Source organism: Ambystoma mexicanum, chromosome 2p (genome assembly GCF_040938575.1).
Source record: "Ambystoma mexicanum isolate Mex_15411 chromosome 2p, UKY_AmexF1_1, whole genome shotgun sequence".
In the NCBI taxonomy this organism is placed as follows: domain Eukaryota; kingdom Metazoa; phylum Chordata; class Amphibia; order Caudata; family Ambystomatidae; genus Ambystoma; species Ambystoma mexicanum.
The window spans coordinates 562798340-562825832 of record NC_090923.1 but is presented as its reverse complement, the minus strand read 5'-3'; the positions used below and the strand labels follow the sequence as shown (position 1 = coordinate 562825832).

Here is a 27493-nt window from a genome sequence, read left to right as displayed (position 1 = left end):
GAGATGAAGCTTGGTGAATATTCGTTCCTGTTCCTGATCCAGCAAGGTCTAGATGAGGGGAAGAGGATAATGATTCTTCACAGTGATCTGATTCAGAGCTCAGTAGTCAATGCAGGTTCTTAAATTGCCTTCTTTCTTGGGCACAAAAAAGAGAGGGGAGGCTGCCGGTGACTTGGATGGCCTGATAAACCCATTAGCCAGGTACTGATCCAGGTAGGACCTCAAATGGATATTTTCTTTTTCAGTAAGTGCATAAATTCGACTGCACGGAAGCGGAGCTCCAGGTCAATTTGACAATCATAGGGTCTGTGAGGGGGCAAAACCTCTGCTTGCTTTTCTTCTTGAAAAACATCCTGGAATCTGGATACTCTTGTGGTAACAAACCTATGAGACCTAAGGTAGTTTTAGTAGTTGGATCAGGCTGCACTGTTATCACTGAATCTTCCGTTGAAGCACAAGAATCCTGACACTTAGAGGCAAAAGTTAGAGTTCGGGAACACCAATCGATTAGGGGGTTGTGCTTTTCCAACCAGGGTATTCCCAAGATAATCTGGAATTGTGGGGCTCGAATAAGGTCAAAAGAGATCCTCTCCCTGTGTCCTTCCTGGCAAAGCATAATAAGATTGTTAGTGCACTGTGTTACGGGACCTGACACCAATGGAGTGCCACCCACCCCGGAAACATTCTCGGCTTCTAACTTATCCCGTAAGGAGAATCCCAATTTGCTGGCCAGATGTCGATCCGTGTAATTGCCAATAGCCCCACTGTTAATGTATGCAATCAATGCATGCCTTTTAGTGGGAGTCTCCTGACTAAAAAGGACACTAGGAAACACAAAGTGTGAGGTCACTGCAACCTTTTCCATACTCGACAAGCGGACCTCTAGACTTTTTGGGCACTGGAGTTTTCCACAACCGAATTCTTTTTGTCCTGGTTAACTCCTCCCAAAGGTTTCCTAGCAGGATTCCCTGGACAATCCTTCAAAAAGAGACCAGTCTTGCCACAATATAATCACAACTGCAGTTGACGTCTTTTCTCTCTCTCAGCTTGGGAAATTGGACCTTGGATTTTGCCCAACTGCATGGGTTCAGGATGAGTATCCGATCCAGACCTCAACACTGGTTCTCTGGAGCGAACTACAAAGGCTCGATTGTCTTGACGAGCTTGATCTGTTCTTCGGTCCTGCAATCGATGATCCAACTGTATGGTCAGGTCTATGAAGTCCGTGATATTTTCAGGCGGATTCACTACTTGAGCCAAAACATCTTCCAACTCATTGCGCAATCCGCGATAAAATAACGTTGTCCTCTTTTCCGTAGGCCAATTAGTTTCTGCCATCAGCCTATTAAAGGTAGCTACATTTGCGAGCAACTCCTGATTGCCCTGCTTGAGTGTGAGGAGAAAACAGTTTCTCTAACTCTCGTTGGAATTCTGTAAAGTTCTGCAACACCGGATCATCCCTATTAACAAGGGGTATGGACCAATCAGCCGCATATCCACCCAGATAAGACGGCACAAAGGTAACCTTTGATTGGTCAGTGGGAAACACTCCAGGTCTGCACAAGAAATGTAATCTGCACTGATTTAAGAACACTGCAAACCTTTTTAGGTCCCCCGTAAAACACTCCGGAGGTGCCAAGGGAATATTCCCAGGAATGACCACTTGGACGGGAACCGGGGGCAACGTAGGGGAGGAAGCCTGGGGATTACCATGGGGTAATGGCACCTGTCGCGCTTGATTCTGCAACAGTTTGCGAGCCAGTTCTTCTGTCCGCTCCCTATTCACCCCTAGTTCTCTTCTAAGAGCACTGGTTTCGGACCGAGCTGCATGGACTTCGGCCCTTAGTTCTCCCAGAAGTTGGGTTAACTGATCTGCCTCAGGAGTTCCCATGATGTCCAGGCAGAGTATTTTTCCGCACGGCTTCGCGTTCTGTAACGCTTACCTTAAACTCTGCAGGGACACCACTCCTGAGGACTACAACTCTTCTTGGTGTGTGTTGCTATCTCACTACTAAGACTCATCTTCTATGCCACATGCAATCCGAGGAAGTACACAAGGAACCTATCAATAATGTATTCTATAATGACGGCATGAGAGTAGAACTTCTATTCCTATTTGACCACTTTCTTTCACTAATTGTCACCCTCTTTACCTTTGCTTATGTTATGGTGGGCTCTCCATCCTGCTTCTGCGCAAGGGCGCATGTTCTGTAGAAGGGAAACTGCGAGTATGGTCAAAGGTAGGGACAACCTTCCGTGAATGGTGTACAAATGAAGGTGGCAAAAACTGGGGAGCAAGGAGAATGCTCAGAACCCCAGCGATTGGCTGCTTACGCTGGAAGTAAAAAATAAAAGGGAATGCAATGATATTTCCTAAGGTGCGTGAAGGTGTCTCAAAACTCTCTCCACTCACTGGAGAAATGCCACAAACAACCTGTGAAACTGCAGTAGGAAATACCTAGAAGCAACCTGGTGAGTTTGTTTTTTAATTTCTCCTTCACTCTCAAGGAACTGTCTAAAAGCACTACTCCATTAACCACTGAGGTTAACAATACTAACTCCCATTCCCCTAAGACAATGTAACAGAACGGTAAATGGAAAAGGTAAAAAACGTATTCTCAGAGCCGAGGCGTTTACACAATGCGCACTCACATTCTTCTGACTAATGTGGCTGAAAGGTGAATGAAACATGAACGCCTTTCTTTTCTCAGCGTCGGGGATTACACACACCACACGGAATCCTTAACTCACGCGCACAGAACGGAGCGTACCTGAAAACACATGCGCTCGTGAGGAAACTCTATTAACAAACACTCGCGACCATAAAATGCAGAAAAACACCAGAGAGTAATTTAACTAGGAAAGTGATACTTGCGGTGTGCTGAAAACACGAGAGAGAACCAAATCCAGACAAACTCTCTCACAGAATGACACCTGAATTCCTCACAGGCTAAAAAGACAGAAGTGACAGGAATTATGGCCACAAGGAAAAAACTGAAAACTGTGGAGATATGGAGGGGAAAACTAGAAAGGGAACGGAGGGCAGCTAAGCTTGAAAACACTGTGAAGTATACTGAGGAATTCTTGTCAGGAAGCCGAACCGCAGTAAGCGTCCACTGCAACAGCAGAGACGACGCAAAGCGCAGAACAACAAAGGGGAGGGGCTTATGTACTCAGTGAGCAACAACAACTAGACCACACAGCCGCTTTCAGGGAAAACAACCCTGCGGCCATGTTGGGCGATGAGGAAGTGCCTGATTCTTAATAGCCCACATTGTTCTACCTGCCCTTGGCCCAGGAATGATATGCAACCAGCCAAGACACCTTGGGTGCAATTCTAAAAGGAGACCCAGTGGTCATGACAGTACCGTCTGCCGCCTGAGGCGGGCTCACATTGCACCCCAGAGGGTTTGGTATACTCTTCGTTAATGGGGTTTGCATCATCAAGTTATGATATGATATGATATGGTATTTGTAACGCGCCTATACACAAGTGTTTCAAGGCGCGAAAGTTGGGGGTGATGATGTGGGTGGGTGGAGACTGTTTGGGAGGTGTGGTTTTGATGGGCTGTTTCGACCCAGCGTTCAGTTTGTACAATCTTGAAAACAAGTGAATGTCTCTCCAATAGCAATGTTTGTGCCTCGTTTCTGTTAAAAACCCAGCAGCTATGGTACTTATACCGCACTGACCATGAACCGTATGAATGGTAATCTTACTTTTTTGTCTTGGAATGTCCGTGGCCTCAACCACCCCATTAAAGCCAGTAAGGTATCCGCATATATAAACTGTTGCTTCCCCAAAATAGTAATGCTTCAGGAAACGCATGCACTAGGGCCCACCAATGAAATATTCGCCAAAGCCTGGGGAACTTGACGGTATTATACCAGCTAATCGTCCCAGTCACGCGGAGTTCTCACTCTAATACACTGCGCCATACAATTTTAAGAATATAAACGTAGCATTGACCCGCTGGGAAGGTATGTGATAGTGTGGGGCTCATTACTTGGCGTTAAGATTGCGCTTGAAAATACATATGGCCCGAATGTCGATGATCCCCAATTCTACTCCCAAATCCTCGACCTACTGATTGGTGTCCCACCTTCACACATTATATGGGGGGGGGGGGGGGATTTCAACCTTATACTTGACTGAACCCTAGCTCGCTCTAGGGACACACACAGGGAACTTACTGCAGCAGGCCGTATGGTGACAAGTGTAATGTCTCATCTTGGGCTTATTGATCCCTGGTGCAGTCGCAACCCATCCAGCCGGGGGTAGTGGGCTCAGCAATTTACCCACAGACCTTATCTGACCATTCCCCCATCACTCTGACACTTTAGTGGTTTGAGACAGCTCCTTTATACCCTCTCTGGTGCATGCCGCCGGGATGCTCATCAGACACAGTGCTGACCGAAAGATTACACACTGAGTCGGCGGAATTCTTCCAAAGGAACATACCGTAGTTTTCCCTCGCCAGTACAGTATGGGAGGCCTTTAAGGTGTGGGTCAGGGGCGAGATAATCTCCAAGGCCTCCGGGATGCTGCGTGAGACCAGAAAGAATCTCGTGGAAGTTGATGTAGATTTTTTTTTTAAACCTGGAGGACGAATATGCTTCCATGCGTAATCGGGCGCTATTTGGCTGTATCAAAGGAAACCACCTAAAGTTTCAAGAGCTGGCGGACCAAGAAGTCCATCTGCTGTACCATCCTGTTCAGGCTAGGAGATATGGAGAGGCAGATAGACCGGGACATCGTCTGGCCCGGGCGGTCCGTGGGGACTCGGACACGCAACATATCTGAGGGATTCTCAGTGCATCTGGAGATATCTTCAATTATCCTGAAGCTGTAAACACAGAATTTTATAAGTTCTATAGCACACTTTACTCCAACTCAGACCAGTGTTCCCCCTCTGAACTGGAACACTATCTTGAATCTATTCCGCTCCCCAAGCTCCGTGAAGAAGCATTTCAGGCAATAGACCTCCACCTAACCATTGATGAGATTCTTGAATCTATCTAGTCTCTTCCCTCTGAGAAGGCCCATGGCCCAGATGGGCTCAGGATTGAATTATACAAGGATCTGAGCTCTGTCCTTGCTCCCATCTACTCAGCACTTGGGAGGAAGCATTGCACCGCGGAACTCTCCACCCCTCGATGTCGGAAGCACTAATCACTGTACTTCTGAAACCTAACAGAGCCCCCGAAAATATGGGCTCCTACCGGCCGCTATCTTTGATCAATTCTGATACTAAAGTCCTAGCTAAACTGTTAGCGACAAGGCAGCTCCCACACATGCCAGAGCTGGTCCACCCGGACCAGTCTGGGTTCATCCCCGGATGTACTACGGCGTATAATCTGCTGAGACTCTTTGGGGTACTTTCACAACTCGACCCAAATTCGCAAGCTCTGGCCGCTTCATTGGATGCCGAAAAACGCGTTTGACTCAGTATCATGGCAATTTTTGTTCTCAGTTCTCCGACGTATGGGAGGTATTTGGTTGTTGGAGGAAGTGGCTGTAATTCTTAATACATGCACCAATGTCCCTCCGATGCTGGCATTTCCCAAATATTTATTTGGAGACATTGGGAAGATCTCAGTTAAAAAGAGACGGCTATTCAACCTAGGCTGTCTGATAGTGAAAAAATGTATTCTGCTCAAGTGGAAGTCCAAGACTGCACCGCAGATTGAAATGTGGTTGAGAGAAATGACTCATGTAAATGACTGTGAAGAAACATATATATATATATATATATATATATATCGCTGATTACACCGTATTGCAGACCCAAAAACATTTGGGGACCATTTCAAGAATATTTGCGTAGTCAATTGGCCAACACTGTTTAACTGTATTTGATTTAACTTATGAGTATCCATTGCACTTATGATATGATATGATATATTTTATTTCTATCGCGCTCGTACACAAGTCTTTCAGAGCGCGAGTGTTTCCAACTTAACTGGAAATACCTAATGTAGTGATGACAAATTCCAGAATGACGCACAGATATGTTTCAGTTTATTAAATTGGATGTCTTTCACTGTTTAATAAATAAAGTCTTTTTAAAAAGTCTGTGTCCAAAGCCTATCCTTGCCCTCACAACTAAAGCTAAACAATATGTAGGGATGTCAATAATAAACAGAACAGTGATCAACCCAAAGTTCTGAGCTTCTTCTAGCTTCATTTTCAGCTTCCATTCCCCTAGTTCAAGGCAATACAGTTACACAAAATCCTCAGGGTTACCGTCCTCAAGTTTCAGGCACCACAGTTCAAAAACAAAAGGGTCTTGATGCAGTTCATCAGGGTTCCCTTCCCCAAGACTTCAACGTAGCAACTGATATTTGTTTGTCTTTCAAAGTTCAACACAACACAACTCTAGGTCAACCTGACCATCCTGACCCTCCTTCTGGATTGCATCACCAGTTTACTTTCAGTGCTTCTCCTAGGTTTGTTTCACAATATCTTTGGCTTTCACAATTAAGGACTGACTGGTCTAGGCGCAGTTGTCAGACCACACGGTCCACCCATCACTGGTCGCGCAACCAGGATCCCTAGGCTCTTCAGCCCACACAGGTTCTTCTGTACTTGCCCCTGTGTACAGATTTACTTTCACTTAGTTTCTCCTTGTCAGCCTCTTGGCTTCATGTGCAGTTTTAAACTCTTCTGGGTTCTCCTAGTTAGCCTCTTTGCATTGCCATACCATGTCGCCACCTGGTGCCGGTCTTTGGCCTTGCCGCACTGCATCCATTCATAAGGTTCACTTTGTGTTGGTCTTGTTCATGCCCCACATTTCTGTTGCACTCTTTCACACTTGCGCTCTTTTCCATAGATTGCTTTCAAATGGGCACTTTCCCTTTTGGCTTTCATCAGCTATTTGCTTTGCCCTTAAAGTTTTATTTCAGTTCAGTATTCAATATGCGTGATTCAGCTTGGTTTCAAGTTTTCACTCCTACGGCACTTCGTTACTTATGGGCAGCCCACTAGTAGTGCCCCGGCCTTTGAGTGGCTTTCCCCAACATTCACTGGTCCTCTGTGTTCACCTCTGGTGGCTCCTGGTGCTTCCTTTCTGCTGCTCAGGCCGGTTGGCCGACCTCTGTGAGGCCCCTTCGCACACTGGGTGCTGTCTTGATTACACTGGCAACTCTGCTGCTTTTGCACAAACGTGGATGCCGTCTTCTCTTCTTTCCTGCTTGCTCGCAGCTCCATCTGCTCGTCCTCCAACACGGAGGCTCCACACCTGTGACAGCCTAACAGCCCAACTCGCCTTGGGCTACACAGGTCCTCTGGGATGTCAGCTGGTGTCCTGGCTCCTTCTCAGGTCCCACCACGACTGCCTCCTCACGAAAAGTGTCCCCTGCATGTTTCTCCTACACAGGCTGTTGCGCTCCTTGCTGTTCCATTGGTCTCCCTTTATACTCCTGCAACCACTTGATAGGTTGCAGGTGTGGCTTCGCAATTGGGTTTGCCTGACTATAATTAAAGGGACATGCCTGACCCTCACAGTACTCTGTATTACGTGGCTCGTGTACTTGAGGCATAAGGACTTTTTTTAAAAAAATGTTTTAATAGGCTCTGAATGCCAGAGTTCTGTTAATGTCTTGCTCTGACATTTCTGTTCTCTAATGTCATTTTTTATCACAAGATTACCAATAGTTGTGACTCTTCTGAACGCAAAGATTGGTTAACAAGCCCCATTTGAATTTTCTGATAACCTTTTTTCCAATTCTTTGAGTAAAAGTGGTTATACATACTGGTTGATCTGATGTCCTTCATTTTTGTTTGGGATTAAGTAATTCATTTCTATCTTAACACCAGGCCCTTTTAGCAGCAATTAACCACTTTTATGTGGGTAGTCCCTATGTGTTCATGTTTTAATGAGTGTGTCTGCTTCTCTGGCATAAGTCTGTATTTGGCTGATATTGCGCTTTTATCTAAGGAATTGACTATCTTTAATCTGCCTTGCATTTTGACTATTGTAATGAAGCAATGTGTTACGATTTGTGATCTGGTTTAACTTCCAGATGATCCTCATTGATATAAATGGTTACATCCAAATAGTCAACTTCTTTTTTTATATTGATATAAATATTATTTGTGCCTACAGGTTAGGATTTGTTATGGCCACACTGTTTATTGATTGTATAGCATGCACACATGTTTCAACTACTGTGACCAGACTCCAGATGTGAAAATATACTAGATAATCCAGCTAGAGTAGGCTTTACTCTTTTTCTGGAGTCTTCAGTGTAAGAATGTATTTTTTGTGATATTTTGTCCATTTTAGTTCAACCACACCAAAGTTTTAGAATTATAACCAACTCATTAATATGTTTATATAATATCTTAATACTCTTAATGGAAGGAATTTTTCTTTAATTTAAAAGTTAAAATGTAAGATTTATGTAAATTGCGTTAACACTACATATTTATGCAACGGGCGACTTGATAAAGTATTAAAAGGCAGAATTTGTAGTTTATTTTTTCCGCAGTTTATAACAGTGAAAAATAATAAAAATTTTTATTACAGTTAAAGAAGCGACTAAGTTATCATATAAGTTATCATATACTTGAGATTGAGCTGCATCTATAGTTTCAATAAATTCTTTAGCAAAAGCAAAATCTCTACCTGTCTAGGAATCCAAAATAATATACCCACGTGATTCATAATCGTACAATTTATTTACATTGCATTTGCTTACATCTGTCTTATCTCTCTCAAAGATGGCCCTTTTTGTCAATCTCAGATACGCGTGCACCTCAATCTGAGTCACAGTGCATCCGTTCCATTGTTGATTGTCACTCCTGTCCTTGCCTCAAACATTGAGCATTTGTCTATCATGCTATTTAAAACTATGCCTTCTGGGATGTCTTTGCACTCACTTTGTTTTTTGGCTGAGTCTGTCTGTGATGTGCATAGAAGAGAAACGCTTAAGCCAGAGGGTATTGCTTGCAACACATTGTAAGTAATAGATGGATAAAGTAGACTCCGTGAACGAGTGCCTACCTCTTGTATTTTATTTATTTTTCACATGCTCTGGCACTTTCGTTAGGGCTAGATTGCTTGAGGTTGTTGGTGAGTTATTGTCACAAAGCAGTGTGAGGCACAAAAAATAAAAACATTGTAAATTACCTTCACACTTGGAAAAGATAGATTGATAATGTTTTCATTTTGTGGACTGGCCCAAGGGAGGATGTCAATGAGTTTATAAGCTGGATCAAGTCACTTGATGTTCATTTGAGATTTACTTCAACTATCCACAGTATAGAAGTTATCTTTTTGTACATCACGAACTATAAAAAAAAACTGATGGGTAGGTGTGAGACCGTATCATAAAACCACTGATATAAACGCACTTCTGAGATACAACTCTTTCCATCCAGATAGTTTGAAAAGAAAACATACAATTTGGCCATTTCCTTCGCCTCCACAGAAATAGCACACACAAACGGGACTAAAGGAAGCGAAATTCCTCAATCATGGCTGTCCTGAGAAACTGGTGAAGCCATCTAGTAAGAGTACTCAATAACAACAGAGTAGTCGACCTGACCAAAACAATAAGGATGAAGAAGAATGAGAAGCTGGTATTTGTGACCACTTTTTCGACCAGATTTTGGCAAATCAAAAATACCATAAAACGCCATTGCCGTTAGCAGACTGCCTGCTCCAACATTTGGGTTCAAGAAGAGTATGCTCCTATTAAGTCTTCCACCGTTGGTTGGTCATGCACCATATGGTAATTGCTCTGTCTGCTGGTTTATGGCGAGGAGCACACAGCTCAATCTTGGCCTGAAAAACCTTGGAAACAACCCACTTTCGCCAACTGTAACACTACTATTGTAATGTATGCCATATTTTGACCATGCAATCGTCTATACATAGCCAAGAGGAGTAAAAAAGGGAGAACCTGTATGTGCGAGCATCACAGCTGCATACGTAACAGTGGCCCCAGCAACCTTGGTTAATCATTATTTCAGCAGAAATCATACAGAAGATGACATTAGATGGACTGTGCTAAAGAAATCATACACCATGACAAAGCTAAAGAGAATAAAATTCGTACAAACTTTTCAAAAATTATGATCTTCTTAATTAAAAGCCATTTTGCAGGCCTTAATAAGAGCATGGAGCCTGTACTTCATAGGACTTCCTCCTTTTGGGGCCCTATGCGAAATGCCATTGATTTCTTTTTATATGGCTAGTCACTATTTCATCTTCTCTATATTGATTTGTTCATTTTTAAGTAAGGCAAGCTGTCCCACACCATAGACCAGTCGTCACCTGTGACTATAATATGCTGCAATATAACCAATAAATTATCATACCATTTACTTTGTTTACTTTCTTTTGTGGCTTTGAAGCTATAATACCACATCGCTGAGACACCGACTAAGTGTCAAATAGGGATCGGGGTTGAAAGCCTGAGATGGAAATGTTCAAGGGAGAAAAGACTGAAGATATAAAATAACCTTCAGTCTTTTCTCCCCTGAACATTTCCGACTTGGGACCCCACCCACACCCCGTACTTACCTTGCTGACGACTCGATATGTCCCTGCGACGCCTGTTCCCTTTCACTCTGTGATCGGGAACCGGCGCCGCAGGGTCCTTTTTGTTTTTTGGGATTTCTTTTGGGACTGGCAGCAGGGGACATCCCTTCAACCACCAGCAAGGGTGCGGGGCACACCCCCACAGCCCGCACTACCGAATGGGGGATTTGGTCGAACTTTTCAGCCAAATCTCCCATTCTTTCATTTAATCTCGGTCTTTTTGGCCCATTCCGTCAAATAGATTGGTTAAGCACTCCCTGCTTCATTCCCACTGGCTCACCCGCTTATATAAACACATTGTAAACCATGCCTGGATCAGAACTCTTCTGTATCGGATTGTGCCGGAGGTTGGAACCCTGGCACACCATGTCGAGGTAAGAATTCCTCCCAGTCTGTCCTCCTTTACTTACTGTGTCAGTGCTGCAGCGCACAGATACACTACCTCTCCCCACAGAAACATTTTCTCTTGAAAATACGAAACTGACTTTGAGGAATTTATGGACCCACGGGCTCCTCACTGTAACCACTAGAGCTTCCATATTTTATCTTCAGTTTCCCATAACACTATGCTTTATTGAAGTATATATTTGTTGGCGAATATTCAACGGGGCGCCTGGTTGATGCCTTGCTCTGCCCAGGTAGGTACACTTATATAGAAAAACACAAATGAGCAAGGTCATGGAAATCTAACTACTGAAATAGAGCAACTGAATCCTGAATTTGTCAAAACATGACTTGGTGGACACAGAATTACGAAAAAGTCTGTATACTGCAGTTCAGATTTAATTTGTGTGCAGTAAGTGTCAAGATAAACTTGAATTTATAGAGCATGGGATATTCAACATTAAAACATACACGGTATAGTACCTGAGTTAAATGAATCAAATGAAAAATATTTGAAATACCAAATTCTTTTGCTTATACATTCTCGATAGGTTCCTTGGGAAGGAAGCTAGAGAACTTAGTGGATTAATAGTTGGGTAATCAGCACAATTGTGTGGGAACAATCTAGAGTTGAACAACAACATAAACAAGTCAACACAACAGTGTTTCGGCCATTTTAAAGATAAGCTTGGTGAGCTCTGGTGGTGTAGGCCTTCATCAGGACGGGATATTCTTGTGAGTGAAGCATCCTATGTAGTCTCCTGTAGAGGCTAGTTCTCAGGGACCGCTGTGATGGAACTGCCGGCAGTCGGTGTGCCATCTCAGCGTGGCTCACAGTGCGCTGGAGAAGGCACACCGACTGACGAAGGTTGGTAAGGAACTTTGAGTATATTTTGCCATGGCCAATTTAGAGGTTTTTTTCTTAAATATGATAGCTGTTTAGCATATAAGCATTGATGAATATTGCAATTGATTAATTTGCACAAATAGCAGGGTTGATGTCTTCTTTGAAATAAGGTACGAGTTAGATTATGCCTGATTATAAATAGATGAGTTGACAAGACCTACTATGATCGAAGCTATTCACCTCATTTTGAAATAATGGATACACTAGCAACATATTGTTTTTCTGTATATTTTGCAGAAAAGGACCGTCAGTCACACTTGCATTTGGACGCTATTGTGAATACAAATACTGAAATTTGGATTTCTGGATACAAATTATGGCATTCTTCCAGTTGTGAATATTTGAAGAAACACACAGCCACATCACATATGCGGCAAAGGTTCATCCAATTACAGGTACTTGACATCAAGTTTAGTGCATCCTTATTTAGCTTTAACAATATGTGTGAGTTTTGTTGCTTGAGCAGAATTGTTGTGAGAATTGACAAACTCTATTACTAGTAATTTAATCAGCGTTTTTTTTTTTCTGGCACTATAGAAGTCGCCCTGATGAAGGACCAGTTATTGGGTCCGAAATGCATTGACAATAGGTTGGAATTCTGCTCCCTCAACTAGAGATGAACTTTGGGAATTAAAAATAACTACAAATAAAACTATAAAGGATTAGATGGCAATCTAACTATTATATTTTCTCCAACATTATATGCAATAGTGTAATTTGCTTCAATAGTTTTTACTACATTACAAGCGACCCCAGGTCTGGTGAAAGTTTTTTCATCAGACACACTCTTTGTCCATGTTTAGAGATTCACCTTTAACGTTTCCCTGATGATCATAGGAGCCTTCACCTCTATGAATACATGATTGATTGTGACAGTTTTCACCACCATCAGGATAGTTGGCTTAGTTGGAAAAGAAGCTCCCTCCGACAGCAAGCCATTACATATTCCTGCATCACTGACTCTTCCTCCTCTGAAGAAGACTAACACAGCGTTTCTCCCAACAGAGTCCTCCCGTTCCCTTGGGGACCTTCTCCTCCCAGGTGATCCTTCTGGCTAATACCACCCCCAGGGTCGGGATCAGGTAGCAGCTTCCTTCCCCAGGCCACCTGGGAGGAGACTTTAGGTAGGGTCTTTGTGAGGACTCTGCAGGATTCATCACAGTGGGGACTGTCAGGACTAGGGGCTAGCTGGGCTCCCCCCAGCAATCTTTTCTCTGTCTTTCTCTCTGTCTCTTTTTCTTCCCTTGTTTTCGCTCTAGTAGCAGTTATGCTTTTCACTTGTTTTCTTTCTTTCTCTTTCCATAAGCAGCTCGGATAAACTAGGGCTATGTGCACTAGCAGTCCTTAAAACTGGTCGCCAGCCCATTAGAATACCATGTAAACTGGCAACTCTTTACCTTTTGATCTGTAAAATGGCAGCCCTAAATATTAACTCTCCATATTAAGAGACGACCCTGCACATTGGGACTCCATAAGGACATGCAGCTGTCCACATTGGCGGACGATGCAAGCTGGTATTCTTGTACAGTAGCAGTTCTTCAAATTCAAAGATCCTGCAAACAGTCAACCATCCACATGAGCAGCCCCTGCATGCTAACATTTCACAGGTTACGGGCCATAGGGCCACATCACGGCTTTGGCGGTATCCCAGCGGTAATTGTGCCAGGATACCGCCAACGCAAATAGCTTTACCACAACTCAGTCCGGTGCTATTGGTGCCGGATCCCGAGTTGCGGAAAGCCTGTTACGCCACATTTTTTGTAGAGTCCAAATGGACTCTGTGAGTAACAGCACTATTAGCGGTGCGTTAATAGTGCCGGAAATGGGTGGAAAGGGGAGGTTTTTAACCTCCAGCAAAAAGCTGGAGGTAAAGCTCCCACTTTCTGCCCAATCCCAAGTTTGGGAAGCGGTAATGCAGCGTAATAGCATTACCACCACATTTACTGCTCCGCCCAACCCCTATTTGAGGCCAATAGTAATCAAGGTACAAGAAAACCATTAAAGTTAAATTCAGAAGACTGCAATTATATTATACTATTTGATTTGTAGTATGTATGGCTGTGTAAATGTTTCTTAGTGATTTAAAAGGCACATTCACAGCGCTGCATAGGTTTCTTTACACACCAAGAATGTTTCTAATACAAAAAGAAAATTGTCATTCCCATGGGTAAAGTACATTACTCTTAGGCTGAGAAGATAAATTAAATGAAATGATTAGACCAGCAGGACCAGTAGATGTTTAAAGATTTGTCGAGGCCTGATAGACAATGTTCCTCCTAAATAATTAATGAGGACTCCAGCAAGCAGTTCTCAATCGCCTGCATTATACAGGATCTGGATTTATTCCGGTTGAAGTGACATACAACATTTTTCGCTGATGGGCATGATGTTATTCAATCCCTACTTGTTTCATTCAGACTTAATGCCCCCACACCCTCCACATAATCCCTATGCTATTTATTTCCCACAGTCCGTCCTTCACATACCTGCCCTTTGACGAAGTTCCTCGAATGCCTGAATGGAAGAAAACATGTCGGCTTTTTTGAACATACACTGAGATGGATCATCACAGTAATGAAAGGGCCCACGGTTACAGATCAATACCTATCTGTGTAATAATGGATGTTTGTACCACCATTTCAAGCGTTACACTTGAGCAGACAACATTGTCGATAGGCAAACTATTTTTGTGTTTTAAAAAAATACTTTAAAAGTTTTTTAATCCGGACTTGTTCCTTTGTGTGATTATACTTTTATGTTCTGTTTATACCGCTTGGTATGTCACAACAATTTCGGTCTTATTGAAACCTATCGTAGATGGTTGCATTATCACTGTCTTTATTAAGGCCCAGTGTTAATCTTTTTTACGCAGTTCCTTTATATGTATTATATGTATATTGCGTCTTCACCAAGCAGCGTATTAGTATTTATAGGGAACATGTTTTACTGATCCTCCGCCAAGTGACCTTCTTTGGTTTCTATATTACTTGGTCCACTGTTGTCAAGCAGCAATTTTCTTTAACCGAGGAATTTCTAGGCATTCAACCATTGAGACTACCCTCGTTTCTATACATGACCTACGGTTAAATTTCACCTCTTCATAAAGGGTGATGTCCATTCTCTGCCATTATTGGTGAAGCCCAGACCAGGTAAACCATTCCACAGTCATGTCATACAGGCTAGCAGGGCTCATCTTTCTTACCCCAGAACAACCTCCATACTAGATGTTTCCCACAGTAGCATCAACCATAGGTTCTAGGGGATTACAGAGTATGTATAACAGAGAATGCGTTTTCAGCGAAAACAATAACAGTGAAATAATATTGTTTTTTTGGGTTGGGGTTCCCCACAACCCCCCCCTGTCCTGTTTCTTTATGTGCTTAAACCAACCCCATTCCCACCCGTTTTACCCCCTTACCTCATCCCCATATCTATTTTTTTTTTATGTTCGATGTTTTTTCCCCTCTGTTTTAGCTTTTTCTGTAATTGTATTCTCTATCACTGGATACCCAACCATATACATTGAAATTAAGAGAGGGCACATCTACCATGGGCACTGGTTTAAGACCGAAGCTTTCTCTGTTTAACACATCATCACGCAGCAGTAGGAGACCTGTTGCAATGACACTGACTTGCACATTGTTTATTTGTGGTTTGTACCTCATAATTCCTGAACACGTACTTCTAATGGATACTGTCTTCCCTTCAAAAGGGTCGGTGGGGGTTGGAAATGGTGTTGACAGAGAGTGTTTGCTAACGAGGGTAGAGGGGTACAAGAAGTAAGCAGGGAGGGTACAACGGGCCCCTTTCGCTGGGCTCTAGCTGATATTTCTTTTTATAAAAGTAATGCAAATGCCTTAAATGTGGTCAGTTAGTTGAGTGATACACTCCTTTTAGTTGCTGAAATCTTTTTTTTAAATTTTTTAATTTTTTTTAAGCGACATTTTTAGGGCTTTAGGGACGTTTAACTGACTTCCCATTTAAGTCTATGATGGTATGATTTATAACTGTGGTACCATGTAGGGCTTTCTCTTTGTAACATTAAGCAGTCTTATTATAGGACTAACTCAGGTGTTCCTTAGAAAGAACCACTACAGTGGGCATATCTCCTGAGCTGTACATTGAAGCATTCCCATAAAAAAAAAAATAGATTGTGGCATGCCGACCAACCTCACCAAAGTGTCCAAAGCTGCCACTTATAAAGATGCTGATCACGTTCTCATGTCTGGCAGCCCCCCCCCCACCCCCAATGGATCTACCAGTTGGAAGAGCATGGTATGGTATGGTTTATATTATTATTCAGTTACCTTTAGCACTTCTTCTGGCTTCATTCATGTAGCTTAATTCATCTCCACACTCTGGGATGTGACTCTATACATTCCAGGCAATGGATTTCCCATCATTGGCCATTTCTTGAACTCTTATTAGGAACTTAAACGTGCTATTCGGTCGCATGAGTATGGCTCCTGAATCTGATTGCAATCGTTTTGGATATACTTTGATCACGTTCTTGGTGGGGGTTTTTTGTGTGGTTTTTTTATGATCAGTTTGTTCAATCTTAATAGTTGATGCACAATAAAAGAAGATATTATTTTTATACATAACAAATATTTACATCCATGCCCATAAAACCCCTCCCAAAGAGCATCCCAATACTGGCCTCACAATCCCTCCCAACCACTCTTACTATGCATAACATCACACACAGCACCAAGCATTTAAACACATCAACCTAGACATCTCTCTCTCTCACTCTTAGGGAAACAGATGCTGCAAGATCATCCTAATGCCTTTCAGGACACTGTACGTGACCGTGCAGGACACTTGTAGCATCGATCACTGGCCCACATACAGCGCTTTATAGGTATTAGGAAAACTACCAGTCTGTGCATTTGCAGGAAAATAAATGTTTCAATGATTTGCAAATGCAAAGACTACATTGGCATGAAGTAATGCAAATTACATTTTTTGCTAGGTTAGTTTTCAGAGCCCACAGGGTCCTGAAAATAAGGGTTTGCGGGGTGTGGTAACACCCTAGTGCCCCATGTGTGAGCTGCCCCTGCTAAATCATTAGGAATAATTCTGATTGGACAAGCGTCCATCTGTCAGATGCTTCGTCTCGCGTAGCAGGATGCAGAACAGTTCCAGCTTTTTATTTGGCACCCACATTTTTCATCAGTCCTTGGGTTCTTCTCTGAGATTCTGGATCGGACTGTATCCCGTTTCTATGATCCTGATTAATTTGCCAGTTAACTCTCCAAACCTGGAATAAGCTTACGCTCCCTCATGGAGACAGTATCACCCCATTACTGTGCAGCAAAAAATACTGATGACGGTAACATTTTTTACTGTGAATTTTAACACAGCTATGTGTGGGGGTGGGTTAGGGTAATAATGTGAGGGGAGTATGGGGCTGTGGAGGTCTCCACCCGCATATTATTGCATTGAAATGCTTCAGGGGGAAAATCACAGTACTTCCAAAGATCCAGGGAGACAATACCGACTTGTACCTTCTCCCACCTCTATGCCCTGTCTCAGATCGATCTGCCGGGACCCTCCTTGGTGACAAGCTAGCTGGCCTTCCTCTCTGAGTCTCTTGGGACTCCCACCTTGATTTTCACCCTCTAACTTCCTATCCATCTTTACAACTTCCTTCCTCTCTGGGTGTTCACTCTCCAACCTTCAATCATTCGCCACCAGTTCCTTCACCACCTAATGTTCACCCCCAACCTCCTAGCTTCCGCTCTGTCTCTTTCCAATTCTCTTTTGCACCAGGGAACATTGCTTCAATAACGTTGTTTCCCACCTTTTTATTTATTTTGTTTGTTTTGTTTTTTTTGTTCGGGAAGTCCAGATCTAACACATTTTATCTGTGGGGCTCCTAAATTTGGCACGGGTGCTTCTTTTCATAGGAAACTTCTTTACTTTTACCTTCGTTGAACGTGTAACTGTACCAAATCTCTTGCTACCTTAGCCGAGTGTTTGGAGATAGGGAAATGTATCTATTTCTACCCTGTTGGTTTTCAGTTTGTCTGTTTATTGCATTAGCACTCCCTTGCCTTCGAGCTGAGATTCAATGAGGGTGGCCTTGGGGTATCCCTTCTACATACTCCATGCCCTGCATTCTCTAGCTTTGGGCTGTAACCTCCTGTTGAACCACCCTTCTGATAATTCCCAAAATTAGGCAGGTGTCTTTGTGGCCCTACTTACTAACTACTGCTGTTAACCACTCTGGTAGGTCTAACACTCACTTGGTAAACCCGATTCTATCCCGCTTTGACCTTAAGTCACCCACGCAAGTGATTGCATTATCCAAGCTTCATTATTGAACACATTATAGAAGACAGATTCAAGAAAACCTTATACTAGAGTCTCACAACTCCACTTTCAAAGAATCTTTAGCAAAAAATATCCATGAGCAGAATAAACTAGATCCTAGTCAGCAAACCTTCTCAATTGAAGGTTTTTATAGCAGGCTTTAGGCTTGTTACATGCAAAAAGTTGATTGCGCAATCCACGATGTACACTGGAAGATGAGCTTTTAGAGAAGAAAGAAAGGGGAAAGAGTAGGAACGGAGCATGTTGGCAGGCTTCAACCTACATCAGAGATGTTATTAGATACCACACATAATAAGAGTAAAGTGATGAGACACACAAGGTTGCATGTATGATTAGACCTGCATTTAAATGAGGTGATGGCATTACTGCTCAAAATGTCAGTGTTGAATTTCTTCTCAATTGCATTCAGCAGGTATTGCAGCAGCAAACGCTCTGTTTCCTTTGGCGTCTTCTAGCAGTAAACATGGCAAGCAGTGGCAGAATTGAATGCATCTTCTTCAGTGAATTTCATCCCACGCTGGGACCAAAGATCACATACCAGGTGAGAGGCTCCTGAGGGTAAGTGAATTACTGTCAATGGAAAGAGAGCCCCATGCAAACAAGAGGTAGACACTGGAAGACTGAGCAAAGAGATGTTAAAGCATATGAGGAGCAAACATATGGGTAGCAATTCCAGGGAAGTAAGTATTTTATTCAGGAAAGGTTTGCAATATAAAGTTGAAAAGGTGGTGATGGATGGGGAAGGTCGTATGATTTTTTTCTGATATCATTTATATAGAAAGACGGATCACCTTACGTTGCATTTACGGGCCATCCACTCCTGGTAGGGGTCTCTTTGATGATATTTCAAAACCCTTGAATGAAATGAATGGCGAGACAATTATCTTGGGGGCAGAGGGGGGATTTTAACTGTGTTCGTGATTACAAGCTAGGCAGAATCAGGTCCTGTAGATATACCAATGTGAATACATGTACGGAATTTGATTTTTTTTCTTGAAAAATTTGGATTGCTTGATATATGGAGGGATATACATCCTTCTGAAAAAGAATTTAATTTTTTTTCACCAGTGCATAATTTTTTTTCTAGGTTGGATTATATATTGATCACTAGGACATTGTTGGACAGGACTCTTGAAGTTAATATTGGGGAGAGGGAAATGTCTGATCATGCGCCAGTGGATCTTTGCCTACAGATGGATGTGGTAGTTCAATCCTTTAGAAAATGGAGGTTAAAGACGGGATATTAGAGGAAAAGGCTGTGACAGTAGATCCGCTGTCACATATGACCCATTTTTTTTTAAAATAAATGAAAGTTCTGCTGATCAAGGGATTTTATGGTACAGTTTTAAAGCCACAATTAGGGGTCTTATGATTGACTGGACCTTTCGCCTTCGGAAAAAATCCATGAATGATCTGAAGTTATTGGAAGCACAGTTGACAAAACTGCAACAAAAAATATGCCCGACTAGGGAGGACTAAAGATAAGGCTGAGATGAATCGGGTTTGGGAAAAGTTGGCAAATGCAACCAACTTGATGGCAGAATGGGGGTCTGTTTTTTCACGACAAAAATATTGGGAGACTGGAGACAGAAGTGGCCGGTTATTGGCGAATAGGTTGAAGGATAGGAATGGGAGGCCCTTTGTTCAGGGAATTGAAGAAGAGAGTGATCAATTGATGTGGAGAAATACTCAGATTTGTGAAACTTTTAGAAATTATTACAAAGCTTTATATACGGAAAAGGAATCAATATCAAATCAAGATCTAGAGAGCATGTTTGAGAAAATTCCTATAAAAAAACTATCATTCGATGATAATGGAATGCTTGAGGCGGATATTGAGATTGATGAGGTATTGTTGGCGATTGGGCAACTTCAAGTGGGAAAATCTCTGGGTTTAGACAGGTTACCTGTTGAGTTTTATAGGAAATTTGATACATTTTTGGCCGCAATATTATGTAGATTGTTTAACTCATTTTTATGAGGGAAGGGATTGTGCCAGACAATGACTGAGGCCATGATAACAGTGATACCAAAAGAAGGGAGGGATAGTCAAAAATGTAAGAATTATAGACCAATTTCTCTGTTAAATGTGGATGTCAAACTTTTCATCAACATAATGGCAAATAGATTGGGTGGTTGTATTGGGAAAATAATTAATGAATCTCAAGTGGGGATCATGAAGGGAAGATCTGGATATGATAATATAAGGACTTTAGTGGATATTTATTTATTTATTTTACATTTATAAAGTGCTCACACAGCCCGCAGGCATCGAGGCGCTGTTACAGAAATTGTTTGTTTTTCTGAGTTGCGTAATTGTTTTTTTATTTTTGTCTTAGTTACGTATTTATAACGCGCTTAAACACCCAGAGGTTTCTAAGCGCGGACCCGGGGATCGAACCTGTTGTTGCTTTGTGTCGTCTTGCTTCCAAGACGCGCACGCTGCCGCTGAGCAATATAATAAGTCTATACAGTAATGAAAGTAATGAACCTGTCAATGCTGCCTTGGTCTTCATGGATGCTGAGAATGCACTTGACAGAGTAAACTGGGATTTTCAGGAATTTACAATGGTGAAAATGGGATTTGGAAGTAGATTTAGAGGGATGGTTCGTTGTCTTCAGGGCACTGCTAAGGCGTGTGTTTGGGTCAATGGTGAATTATCGGAAGCCTTTAGTCTTGCTAGAGGAACAAGACCGGGATATCCTTTATCATCTTTTTTATTCAACATTGCCTTGGAGCCTTTGGTAGCATTGATACGGAATGAGCAGAGGAATCATGGTCTGTACTTTGGGACTAAGGAAGTTAAGGTGCTTTCTTACGCTGATGATATGGTGGTGGTGCTCTCGGATCCTGAAAGGGGTAGTGTGGTTCTTAGGAAGTACTTGAAAAAATGGGAACGTTTTCGGGTTATAAAATCAACTGGGACAAAACAGAGATGTTCCCTCTCTCGATGACGGTTAGAAGGGGAGATTTTGTGGAATGGAATTGTAGGTGGTCTGATATGTCTTTCAAATATTTGGGGATTTTCCTGATTAGAGATATACGAAAGATGGTTCAATTTAATGTAACTAAGTTATTAGAAACTCTTAGGAGAGACATTGGAAAATGGTCAAGACTGGATTTAGGGATTTGGGTGAAGATTAATACAATTAAAATGTCACTTCTACATATAATCTTGTATATTATGCAATCATCCCCCTTAGTTTCTCAAAGAAGTTGATTAAGGAAATTGATTGGGTTTTTCAGGATTTTCTCTGGGGTGAGAAAAAGGCTCCTAAGATTCCGAAGTTTATTTTGCAACGAGACGCTAAAGAAGGAGGTTTGGATATCCAAACCTGGAAAATGATCACAGTGGATTCATCTTGAAGAAAGAGGCCTTATATGCGACGGTAGAGACAGAACAAGAACCACACTGGTTTGCAATAGAGAGGGATGCCTTGCTACAGTTTCGATTGGAAAATATCTTTTCTATGGGAAAGCTGCCCAAAGGGTCTGCTAAAATACTTGCTGTTAAGGTGGCCAAATATTTAATGTCATGGTGGATACTTAAAGGGATGGTCTAGTAAAATTTTTTATTTAAAAAATAGATAGGCCACATAAAAAAAAAACTAGCATCCTCCGTTTTAAAACTTCCTATGTAAATTTTTGAGCTATTCAAGCTCAAAATTCGAAAAAGCAAGCACAGGGGCGCAGCCATTTTGTGAAATGGAGGCCCTCCTGTGCTGGCTTTTGCTTTTGCGGCACTAATGAAGGAAAAGCCAGCCAGCTGTAGTAAACAAAGTTTACCGCTGGGTGGCTTTCCCTTCATTAGTGCCGGGACTCGGAGGACGCGGACCGGAGACCAGAGCAGGAAAGCTGCAGCTGAATCTCGGTAAGTGCCATTTATTTCTTTTACAAAAAATAAGCACTAGCTGCAGCTTTTATTCTAAGTTTTCCGGGCTGGAGGAGCCCGGAAAACTTAGAAATAAAACCGCAGTTTTAAAAACATTGTATTTATGTATGCGGTCGCTATTGAATCGACCGCAAACATAAATACAACGTTATTGTGTTGGAAAACGCTGCGGTTTTTCTTTCCAAGTTTCTCAGGCTCCTCCGGCTCGGAGGAGCCTGAGAAACTTGGAAAGAAAAACCGCAGCGTTTTCCAACACAACCGCGTGTGTTTCTGCCTGCTGTGGCTATCACTTTGGGTCTCCGGGAGCACCAGGGACCCAAAGTGAAAGCCACAGCAGGCAGAAACACACGCGGTTATGTTTACATGCCGCGTAGTGTTTCTACCTGCAGCTGATTTCCCATTTGGGGCTCTCGGGCTCCCTGTGGGGAGCCCGAGAGACCCAAATGGGAAATGCTAAATGCTGCGTTGTCTGCCTAAATCTGCTTTCCCATTTGGGGCTCTCGGGCTCCCCGTGGAAAGAAAACCGCAGCGTTTTCCAACACAATAACGTTGTATTTATGTTTGCGGTCGCATCAAAAGCTACCACAAACATAAATACAACGTTTTTAAAGCTGCAGTTTTATTTCTAAGTTTTCCGGGCTCCTCCAGCCCGGAAAACTTAGAAAAAAAAACGCAGCTAGTGCTTATTTTTTGTAAAAAAAATAAATAGCACTTACCGAGATTCAGCTGCAGCTTTCCTGCTCTGGTCTCTGGTCCGCGTCCTCCGAGTCCCGGCACAAATGAAGGGAAAGCCACCCAGCGGTAGACTTTGTTTACTACAGCTGGCTGGCTTTTCCTTCATTAGTGCCGCAAAAGCCAGCACAAGAGGGCCTCCATTTCACAAAATGCCTGCGCCCCTGTGCTTGCTTTTTCGAATTTTGAGCTTGAATAGCTCAAAATTTTACATAGGAAGTTTTAAAACGGAGGATGCTAGTATTTTTTTTTTATGTGGCCTATCTATTTTTTAAATAAAATTTTTTACTAGACCATCCCTTTAATTTTAACGGGAATGTGTTTTTGAGCCATAAATCATTGTTTTTGCATAACCCTGTGTTACAACTTGAGAACAAGACTTTGTATTGGAGGAGCTGGATTTCAAAGGGGATCTTGTCGCTAGGGGATTTATAGCGAGATGGGCACTTATTGTCCTTTGAGGAACTTCAAAGGGTGTTTCACTTAAGCGGGAGAGGGAGAAATAGGTTTAAGGAATTAGATCATCTTCTGACCCATGTACTCAGTATGTTATCAGTACCGATAGAGAAGGAACCAGCGGGTTGGGCCATATTTTGTCTGTTGCCACGTAATGTATCTATGAATCTGAAACTTATGCCGGAGAGTGATTCAGTGTTAGAGTCATGGAATAATTTAAAACAGAAATGGGAGATAGATCTAGGTTGTGCTATCAGAGATGGAGTTTGGAAATGGGTGTGGCGGGTTGTATATGTTAATAAGATGGATCTTAAGTTACGACTTATCTATCAGAAAGTTTTGGGGCGATTGTATTGGACACCTGTGTGTGTGTGTGTGTGTGTGCCTTGGGGTTAATAACTGAGGATTTATGTTGGGGATGTGGGAAAGAGAAGGGAACATCGATCCATATGTTGTGGTATTGCTCCAGAGTATTATCCTTTTGGTGTGAGGTGCTAGATAGGTTGGATATGGCCTTATCGATTTACATTTCCAAGAGGACCGTTACAGGTCTTGTTAGCAAATAATGGCCGTTGTTTAACGGAATGATGAAATCCTAGTGATAGCAGTAAGTCAGATATTGAAGGTTTAGAAGACCAGAACATTGGAGGATTGGTTTAATGATGTAGTGATGTTATCTGAGTTTGAACTAGTCATGTTTGAGACAGGGTAAAGAGGAAGCCTATTGGAACTTATGGTAATCCTTTCTGGACTTGTATGTTAATGGGACATCGAATGAATAACGTGTTGATTTGAGTGGTCAATTATTAATATTAATACTTTTTAGTATCCATAGTCATTGTGGGTGTGTCAGTGTTTGTTGTGTGTTTGTCTATTTGTTTAAATGTGGGGAAAGTAGATTTCATTGCAGGGCTCTGTTGTTCTTATATTGAGTGTCAATGCTCCAATGAGCCTAGTTTATGGATGTTTTAGGAGATATGTTTGATTTAATTGTAGATATTGCTATATGTATTTACATTGTATTGCTATTTTGTATCGACTTGTTTGAAACCAATAAATAAAGATGTTAAAAAAAAAAACATATGGGTATAGAATCCATGGAGATGTGCATAGAGTTCTGAAGGAAAGGTTCAGAGATGTTAGGCAGTGATGGGTACAACAGAGTGTTATGGGGGTTCTTTGGGTGAGCAGTGAGACCCTAGGGAGGAGCGTGCGGCTTAAAGGGAGGAATGGGGGGGAGCACAAAGGAGGAATCGAGAGAGATGAGTGAATGGAATAAAAACATGAGCTCTGGACGTCGGGGATGAGATGGGTAGAGAGACCCAAGAGAGGAACAGTGGAAGACGAAAGTGAGGATCAGCCAAAGACGAGAAGTGAGACCCAAGCAGGAGACCCAAGGGAGGAGCACTGAGATGTGTCTTGTTAGGGTGCTGACACGCCTGCAGATTAATCTGTTGGCATATACAATGAAATGCCTGCAAGTATTACGACACACAAGGCTTAAAGTTGCTTTTAAACTTGAAATAAATTAGACCCATATGCATGACAGAGTGAGGCTTATAAATAAACTGATATTCTGCATGGCCCTAATCTTTAAAACTTATGCAATGAACAAGTGATTATACAGCTATTTGCAGCAGTGTATGAAAGTTCATAATAGTCGTGACTATTTAATTTATCTGGATTTATATAGCACTTTCACTAAAGTGCTGTACAAAAGACTTACACTAAGGGAAAAAGGTATATGTAATTACAGCAGCAGCCAATGCAGAGCTACAGTTTCATTTAGGCGGTTGCAAGAAGCTGGATTTCATGTGTTCTTTTTGAAAGTCATAATTTTGAAATTCCCATTGCGTACTGTTCTTTCTGAAACTGGAGTCGCAAAAGTCTGTCTGTCTGTCTCTCTCTTGCTTTCTCTCTCTTCTCGTGTAACACGCCCCGCCACACCCCACTTTGTTCCTATTTTCGCCACCTTTTGCATACGTGGCTATGCAATGGACACTTCACGCTGTTTACATGCGAAACGTTGATAGCGCAATCCAGGAACCACACCAGAAGATGAGCTTTCAGAGAAGAAAGAAAGGGGAACAAGAAGGAACGGAGCGTTCATGCAGCGGAAGGGCACTCTAGAATTTGGGAGAAAGCAATGCAAGTGAGTGAAAGCAAGAATGAGCACAGCGAGGACCTGGGACAGCTGAATAAAGCTAAGGGGAAAAGCAAAGGGAGGTATAGAGACACTGGAACAAGGGAGGTAAGAAGGAGCATGACATTGGACCCATTTTAAAACAAAGGAAATATAAAAAAAACTGTAGTTGGGCGGGAAAAGAAAATCAGCAGAGCAGCGCTAGTATGTACAGTTCTATGTTTCCTTCCAAAATAGTATCTAATTGACATCTAAATCAGGAAAAAGAGTCTCTTAGTCTTCCATATTATTTTTTTTAAATTTTTTTAAAACATTTTATTGGCATTTGTAAAAGTGCGAAACAAACAACAAACAGTGACTTAGCAAACAACTTAAAACAAATTAACTATTTAACTACTTAACTTCCACAGCCTTCATAGAGCAATGTATCGTCCGTGATGGGGGGCGGAGGGGGGGGGTCGGTGTGCAGCAAATCCGTGGTCGTGGGGGGCTGGGTATGGTGTTGGCCATTCTTGGAAACCAGTCACAGGCGGTATTCTGTTAGGAGCGAAAATTCAGGGGGGTTTGTGGTCGGAGGCAAATTGAATGTCACGCACCAGGGCCTTCCATGAGTCCAGAGCTTCATTGGAGTCGTCATCGTTCGAGCGGATACCATCCTGCCAGGCCCTAGTCTCCGCCTCCGTCCACTTTTCCAGGTCTTTGAGCCAACGTCCGTGTCTAGGGCCCCTTGGGGATTTCCATGCCATCGCCACGGACCTCTTCGCAAGGATGCAAGCAAGGTCCATTAATTTGACCTGATGCTTGTGTTTGCTGAGTCTGGGATGGGCTCCCAGCAGGCATTCCTTTGGGTTCCACTCGTATCTTGTGAGCCCCGCCTCAGTGCAAGTACGTTCCACCATGGACCAGAAGTGCGCAGTTTTGGTGCAGGTCCAAAGCATATGGATCAAGTCCGCCTTGTCGTTACCGCACCAGGGGCAGTGCGGGAGTGCACGATTGTTGAAGGTGGCAACTCTTAGCGGAGTCATGTATGTCCAGTATAGGACATTTAACTGGACTTGTTTAAATCTGACATTCCTCGACACCTCCTTGGGGTACAGAAGTATTCGCTCCCATTCGCCGTCGGTGAGCGGGACCCCCAGGTCGGATTCCCATTTTTGTCTCAGGGGCGCGCTTTTTGGGTTGGGTCTGTCGTTCAGCTTGGCGTATAAGCGGGAGACCGGTCTCCAGCCATCTGCTAGGTCATACATCTCCTGAAGAAGGGGGTCCGGTGGGGGTTCCTCTGGCCAGACGGGCCATTGTGCCTTTGCCGTCCGCTTGAGGCGGTGGTACCACAAGAATTGGGCGTTTGAAATGCCTTCGTTGGCTTGTAAGGATTCGAGTTCTCTGAACGTGCCGTCTTCGAACAGATCTCCCCATGTGTAGATTCCGGCTCTCTCCCATTGTCTCGCTGTCGCTAAGTCTGCGTGGGTCTTGCACACGTCAGCCAGGATGGGGGCACTGGGATTGTAGGGGTGCTCCAGGTGTCGGAGAAAGCCGGTTCTGGCCCACACCTGCCGGCCCAAGGTGACAATCATGGGGACTCCTGAAGCTTGTTTCATCGGGTTCCAAAGCATCTCCTTGGGGAACAGCCTGGAAGTCTGGTTACGGAGGAGCTTCGTTTCCGACGAAAGTTCATCAGAAAGCCATTTCGTTGTGTGACTGAGCTGTGCGGCCAGATAGTACCTTTGCAAATCCGGTAGTTGTATCCCACCTTCTTTGTGCGGGAGCGTGAGTGTGGGGAGGGAGATCTTGTGTCTGGAGGACCCCCATATGAAGTCCTTGATGAGAGAGTCCAGTTTTTTGAAGAAAGGCGGCCTGATGTAGAAGCATACGTTCGTGAAGTGGTACAAGAGGCGGGGGAGAATTATCATTTTGACTATTGCGGCTCTGCCCATTACCGCCAGTGGTAGCTTCGACCAAAAGTTCATGGATTTGCGAAGGGTCCTAACAGCTTTTTCCGTGTTATGGTCATGTGTGAGAGCTGGGGTATGGCACACGTCAATTCCCAGGTATTTAAAGTGCTCTAGTTGCCATCGTATCCCGACGTCTGGGA

General features: G+C 42.9%; 1 protein-coding gene across 12 annotated transcripts in view; it reads left to right on the top strand.

Annotated features, from left to right (window-relative positions):
* The window catches only part of NPRL2 (NPR2 like, GATOR1 complex subunit), a 717787-nt gene that overhangs the window by 106579 nt on the left and 583715 nt on the right, over positions 1–27493 (top strand). For 3 of the 12 annotated variants that reach the window (XM_069644042.1, XM_069644040.1, XM_069644041.1), the window contains exons 3-4: positions 12076–12233; positions 18587–18718. In XM_069644042.1, the coding sequence (XP_069500143.1) occupies positions 12207–12233; positions 18587–18718 (159 nt within the window). In that variant the 5' untranslated portion in view covers positions 12076–12206. Of the gene's footprint in view, positions 1–12075; positions 12234–18586; positions 18719–25290; positions 25411–27493 lie in introns of those variants that run through there. The other 9 variants (XM_069644051.1, XM_069644048.1, XM_069644049.1 and 6 more) reach the window with 4 other exon arrangements.